Below are 6,820 nucleotides of genomic sequence, written 5' to 3' on the forward strand. Positions count from 1 at the left end.
AACACACACAGACGTATATACGCACGCACATGCATGCATGCACGCAGAAATTAACGTACGTAGACACGCATGCACACACGCACAAACACACACACACGCTCGCACTCACACACACATGAACATACACAGACGTACGCACGCACATGCATGCATGCATGCAGAAATTAACGTACGTACACACACATGCACACACACACAAACACACACGCACGCACGCACACACGCACGGCACGCACGCACGCACGCACGCACCGCACGCACTCACAACACACACACACACACACATACACATATTAGATGTCTGTCTGCTCTCCCTGTGGCTATACAAATAAGATTTTCACTCACCGCGAACTTCATCGCTGCCATGCAGGGGAACGTGCAGGCAGCGCAGGTGACACCGACGACCTTGACCCTGCCCAGTCGCTGCTGGTTCACACCTAGTCGCACGCCTCAATGCTTCGCCTCACGTAGCTGCAACACACACGCACACCGTGCGCACGCACACAGGGATTAATTAGAGAATGTACGTTCATTCGTGCAAAGAGTAAAAATATCATTGTTGTGTGTGAAAATGTTATAATACCTATATTCGTTCGTTCCTTATGTGGGGTGGATATGGACCCATCGCAGGCAATCATACCACGAAGAATAACGAACAAAAAAGTCGTAACAGTACAGTATCATTTGCACATACACACAGAAGCACCCGCACGTTATGTCCTCTACTACATAGCACGTGAGCAAATGTGGCGTATTTATTAATGAGCCTAGTGAGAAAAGGTTTGATGTGTGTACCCGTCGTCGCAGTAACAAGCAACGTTAAACTCACAACTTCTCCGAAGAGAATGAGAGTCTCCTTGAGCATCTCTTGCAGTTCTCGTAGTTGCTGATTCTCGCCACCAGAGCCGCCATCACACTGTAGGCAGCAGAGGCTTGGCCATCTTTCGGAGCTGCCGACGCGAACAAAATCTTCAAAGCCGAGTGTGAAACTCAACCTGAGAGATGATGGCAAGAATTTTTCTATAGCACACCCATCTGAGCGATTCATAACATCGGTAAACAAATAACACATGCAGCACTTTGCGCAGAGCCACGCTACTGAGCACACTGTTTAGGCGCTTGGGAATTGGGCGTTCGGAATTCAGAGATCAAAATTGTTCCACTTGCAATCACATTGAAAACTGCGGTCCAACGTTTTTCAATCTAAATTAAATGCATAAAAAAATTTACGTAAATTTTTCGCATTTAAACTTACAGCGACTCACCCTAGCAGATACAAATACAGCGACTCACCCTAGCAGGCATGCACATACAGCGACTCACCCTAGCAGGATACAACATACATGCGACTCACCCTAGCAGGATTACAACATACAGCGACTCACCCTAGCAGGATACAACATCAGCGACTCACCCTAGCAGGATACAAATACAGCGACTCACCCTAGCAGGATACAACATATACAGCGACTCACCCTAGCAGCGATACAACATACAGCGACTCACCCTAGCAGCAGGATACAACATACAGCGTACCTCACCCTAGCCAGCAGGATACAACATACAGCGACTTCACCCATAGCAGGATACAACATACAGCCGACTCACCCTAGCAGGATACAACATACAGCGACTCACCCTAGCAAGGATACAACATTACAGCGACTCACCTAGCAGGATACAACAACAGCGACTCACCTAGCAGGATACAACATACAGCCGGACTCACGCCTAGCACGGATACAACATACATGGACTCACCCTGCGAGGACAAACTACAGTGTCCCAAGCGGATACAACATACAGCGGACTCACCCTAGCAGGTACAACATACAGCGACTCAACCCTAGCACAGGATTACAACATACAGCCGACTCCCCTAGCGCAGGATACAACGATTTACAGCGACTCACGCCTAGCAGGATCAAACATACACGCGTCACCCTAGCAGCAGATACAACATACAGCGACTCACCCTAGCAGGACTCAGGCTCGTAGCAGATACAATATATCAGCGAAGCTCACCCTTAGCAGAGTAACTACAACATACAAGCAAAACTCACCCTACAGGATACAACATACAGCCGATCACCCTAGCAGGGATTACAACATACAGCACGACTCAGCCCTAGCAGGATACAACATACAGCGCTCACCCTAGCAGCGATACAACATACAGCGACTACACCAGCAGGCTAACAACACTGATCCCAGCAGGATTAACTAGAGCGATCACCTACAGCAGTCACTCAGCTACCCTGAGCAGCAGGGGATGCAACCGCATACAGCGACTTCACCCTAGCAGGATACAAACATACAGCGAATCACCACCTAGCAGGATACAACATACCAGACTCACCTAGCAGCAGGATACAACAGTACAAGCACTCACCCTAGCAGGATAGCACATACAGCTACTCACCCTGCAGGTTACACGATTACAGCGACTACACCTAGCCAGGATACACATACAGCGACTCGACCTAGCAGGGAGTACAACTATACAGCGACTCACCTAGCAGGATACAACATTACAGCGATCTCACAGGGAAAAAATTAAAATTAATTTTTTCGCGGCGGGTACTTTTCAAGCTCGCGTCATGAAAATAGCATCTCTAGAAAATTTGGTTTGCATTCGACTCTATGCAACATTTAAGGGGTCTGCTCATCTTATGGCATTTCGGGGGCTGAAATCGCCCCGAGCCCCGGGTATTTTTTCACTGGCCCGACCCTCACCCTAGCAGGTATACGATCTACAGCCGACGTTGGTCAATCGATAGAGACGAGGAGTCTTCCAGTTGTACAAGCGCTGCCAAGCGTGAAGAGTTCATTCAGTAGCAGGGACGCCACGGACAGTAGGAACTCTTACCAGCACCAAATCACACCTGCAGTGCGGTCATTTACGACACAACAACGTCGCCATATCAGAGGCACGGAGCGCGAATTAACGGTCGCAGTCCGAGCAGTGCAACATACTCCCCGATTTACTGCCGGATCCCTTGAGTTTGACATAATGCAGGAGTCCGTGTGACTCTCCTGAAAATTCCTTTCTATACTAACTAGTTCTTCCGAGACGGCCTCGCCAGAATGAACTGTATTTTTTCAGTTATGCCAAAGAAAATTTGGCAGATGTGCTTACTGCATGAATCTTAGAATATAAGCACATGTTGTTGTAAATATAATATATTGTTAATATCTTTAATTTTGAAACCTTAGACCGACGGACTCCTCTTTTTTTGAGGGCGTAGGAGTGCCGTTGGACTCCCGTGTTCAAAAGTTAATTGATCTACCCTGAGCAGCAGTACGGCGAATCGCCATCTCCTTTAAATCTGTCCCCCCCCACGACGCCGCACGCCACACACACACACGACAGGAAATGCTTTAGCACAGGCTCACCCCCCCCCCACACACGTTTACCGCTAGGCCAATAAGGCACACACAGAGCTGGTTGTTCGCTTCCCAGCAATGCCCACTATCTGCATCATGTGCGCGTCCGGCGATCCCTGGTCGTCATTATAAGGCCGTAGCTATCGATGAACCTCTGCGCCCAGCCTCACTGTCCATCACAGTCGGGGGGCGGTGTGGCCGATTTATTATTAATCGTATTCGCAAGTATGCAAGAGAGCTCTTTGGGCGATAACGAGTCGCTTGTAATGGCTCTCACACATACACACAGAAATGCTTTAGCACTGGCTCACCCCCAACGTACCGTGAATAAGACACACAGAGCTGGTCGCTTCGCTTCCCAGCATGCCCACTATCTGCATCAGTGCTGCCCCCTGGTCGTCATTAAGGCCGTAGCTATCGATGAACCTCTGCGCGACCTCACGCATCACGGAGTCGGGAAGGTCAAGGCCAGAAGCACCACTAGAAGGCGCTGTTCTGGACGGAGGTATGAAGCTGGATCTCCGCTGCTTGGAACCCATTGAGGTTGCGAGTTCATCCCCACTATTCCAGGACAACACAAACAGTGCCACTTTACAATAACAAGAAATCTATGATTATGGAGGGGGGGGGATCTAATATCAAACAGAAATTATATCATCGTGATGGTACTGACATATTATATTATATAGTTGACAGGTAAATACATTTGGGTTTACAACTACACGTGGAAATATTCAATGTGCAATATCTGTTCAACGAAACCAAAGTGAGTTAAAAAGAAAGCACCAACCTGTTAAGTATAGAGGGCAGCACTGGCATGGTGGCTAGCGACACGTTGTCCTGTATGTTCCGCAGGCACGCCATCTCGGTGGATGCGTTGCTGGAGTGTATCACATGCACGGACACTGAAACATTCACACACCATCACCTGTAGTACGTACTATACCTTTATAAGAGCATGATATGCACAGCTACCCTGATATGATATGTATACAGTTACGGAATGCCATTATGCACAGGCATCAGTGGTGATTTATATTCTATATATATATATATATATATAATAACACATCATATAACTCCACCAATATATACATATATATAGAATAACAAAGACAATGTGCTGTTATAGAATGGTATACTATGTATGTGGTTATTGAATCAAAGTATACACACTGTTATTGGACCAGTTTGAGGGTGAGTAACCACTGATGGGGTCAATCTCGAGTTCACAGCCGGAGGTTGGCCCGTAGAAGACACTCCGGGCAAGGAAGGCACTCCCGGGGGAGAAGTGCAGCGTCTTCCCAACTATCCAGAGGTCATCCTTGCTGTACGAAGAGGATGCCTCCTTCCTGGTGAGCCGCAGAAAGAGCCGAGATCGCGCGTGGCTTGCTCCTCCTCCTCCATCCTCGTTCTTTATTGCAACGATAAAGAAATTTTGATAAAACTAATTGAATTTGATGATTTCGCACAGTACTCGCCAGAAATAGTATAAAGAAATAATTCTCAAAAATTCTAATCGATTGCTATAATATTCAACTTTAGCTCAATGCGCACCTTAATGTACCTTGTGTATACGTGAGTGGAACAGCTTACAAATATTTAATTAACCAATTTTTTCTATCGAGAGGAATAAAGACGCATGTGCATGCCAGCGATCGCTGAATGGTGAATCTCCTGACCTGGAAATTTCTTTTCCGGGTCATCCGATTCTCCATCGAGGACTTCCGGTATAGGAGACAGCCGCAGTACAGGGAAACACCTTGTGTCCTACAGTAAACCTCGATCTCTCCTGACGATTCCATTCTCACTCTAGAGATGGCACCACCGGCACTAGACGCTTCGCCAGCCCACTGAAAATACTGAAGAACAAAGCCAAATAGCGAGAGGAAAAATACTGTGAGGGGATGACTTATATCTAGGAAATAGTGACTTAATAAGTTACTTTGTGTTATGCCTTTCTACATGTGTTGCTATAAATCTATTGACCAAACAACTACTATTTTTTACAAGGGCAGTCATAAGAACGAAATTAGGAGGTGGGACACAAGAATGACAGTGATAAATATGATGGCTGAACTAACTGTTAATACCTGGCACTGGGTGTCCCGGCTGTTACTGCAAGCATAGAAAAACCGACCCTGAAAATATAAAGATAGGCTGTGAAATGCTACTTTGAAGGGGTAGTGTGAAAAGGCATCACTGCAACGTTCTTTTTGCATTTTTACATACCTAAAATTAAAATAGGCTTGACAGATTTAACAGAAACAGTTTAGTTGTATTCATAGTTGTGCTTGTATTATGGAAGGTGTAGTCGAACATTTTCCAAAGGAATGCTTCTGCAAATTTCTGCAAAATGCTTCAGTAAATAGGAAAATGTGTTTCTCCTTATGTGATTTCACTTTTATAAAGCGTTATTGAATGCATTAATTTTGTAATGCAAGATATTACTGTATCATGCTTTTATCTGGTATCATGATGTTTCACATGTTTGCCTATTGAAGAAGTCCAGGTAATTTGCGAATTCCATTAGACGTTAGATCTCATATGCCACATTTTAATTTGTTTTATAGCAGGAATCAAATATCTTAATTAAACCCAGTGCAGTCAGAAAAGTACGGAATACAGAAAGAAAAACGGACTGAGGCATCTACCTTATTGCTGCCTTCTTTTTTTACTTGCACGAGTTTTGAAGGCAAGCCATGCGCGCAGACGGGATTCTTGCTGCTGCCGCTGCTGCCCTCTGCTGGTGAGTGTGAGTAACCGGATGCATCGACGTTGGCCATGCAGCTGTGGTAGAGCCTGGCCAGGTCGAATAGACCAAGATTCAGGTGCTCTGTAAGAAAGAAGCCGACATTACTGTTACTTCAGTTCTTTTTCTTTTTTTGTCTTCTTCATCTAATTCTTTATCTTCATCATTTTCTTCATTTCCCTTGGGAGGAACACTAGACTTTTGTCTCTGCATGGTATTTTCTTAGGCAGAAAAGAGTATCGGACATGCATAACTGCCAAGAATGATTGAATGCTGACATCATTCTAATCTTGCTGCATATTCTCGTCATCACTGTCTATTCGTATTTGGGATTAGCATTAAGGCATTAATTACAAATCGATGAATCACACTAAATCAGTCCCGCACACACTGCTTTCACCAATTTAAGTTTGGTCCAACACTCACTAACTTTAACTAACCGAGTCACTCACCTCTCAGAGCCCTGCACAACGCGGTTTTGTAGTCACCACAGAAACCAAACGCGGCAGGGATGCTCACTTGTCGAGTAGGCGTCACATGTCCATCAACCTCTGCTTTTCCTGGGAAGAAGAGCTCACCAGAGAGGGCCCTCTACGTGCGATAAGATGAGAATATTATAGATAACATATACGATCTAATCTATCTATTTATCTATCTATCTATCTCTCTCTCTCTCTATAT

The 6,820-nt window shown here is 45.6% G+C and overlaps 1 protein-coding gene across 1 annotated transcript in view; it reads right to left on the reverse strand.

The window, feature by feature from the left end:
- The window catches only part of LOC106805288 (protein ZGRF1-like), a 25,882-nt gene that overhangs the window by 16,456 nt on the left and 2,606 nt on the right, over positions 1-6,820 (reverse strand). The window contains exons 3-9 of the mRNA XM_014806826.1: positions 6,592-6,730; positions 6,042-6,223; positions 5,481-5,528; positions 5,070-5,249; positions 4,564-4,801; positions 4,178-4,292; positions 3,710-3,948 (exon numbers count right to left, since the gene is read on the reverse strand). Coding sequence (XP_014662312.1) covers positions 3,710-3,948; positions 4,178-4,292; positions 4,564-4,801; positions 5,070-5,249; positions 5,481-5,528; positions 6,042-6,223; positions 6,592-6,730 — 1,141 coding nt within the window. The remainder of the gene's footprint in view (positions 1-3,709; positions 3,949-4,177; positions 4,293-4,563; positions 4,802-5,069; positions 5,250-5,480; positions 5,529-6,041; positions 6,224-6,591; positions 6,731-6,820) is intronic.

The sequence above is a fragment of the Priapulus caudatus genome, unplaced genomic scaffold (genome assembly GCF_000485595.1).
Source record: "Priapulus caudatus unplaced genomic scaffold, Priapulus_caudatus-5.0.1 Scaffold108, whole genome shotgun sequence".
Classification (NCBI taxonomy): domain Eukaryota; kingdom Metazoa; phylum Priapulida; class Priapulimorpha; order Priapulimorphida; family Priapulidae; genus Priapulus; species Priapulus caudatus.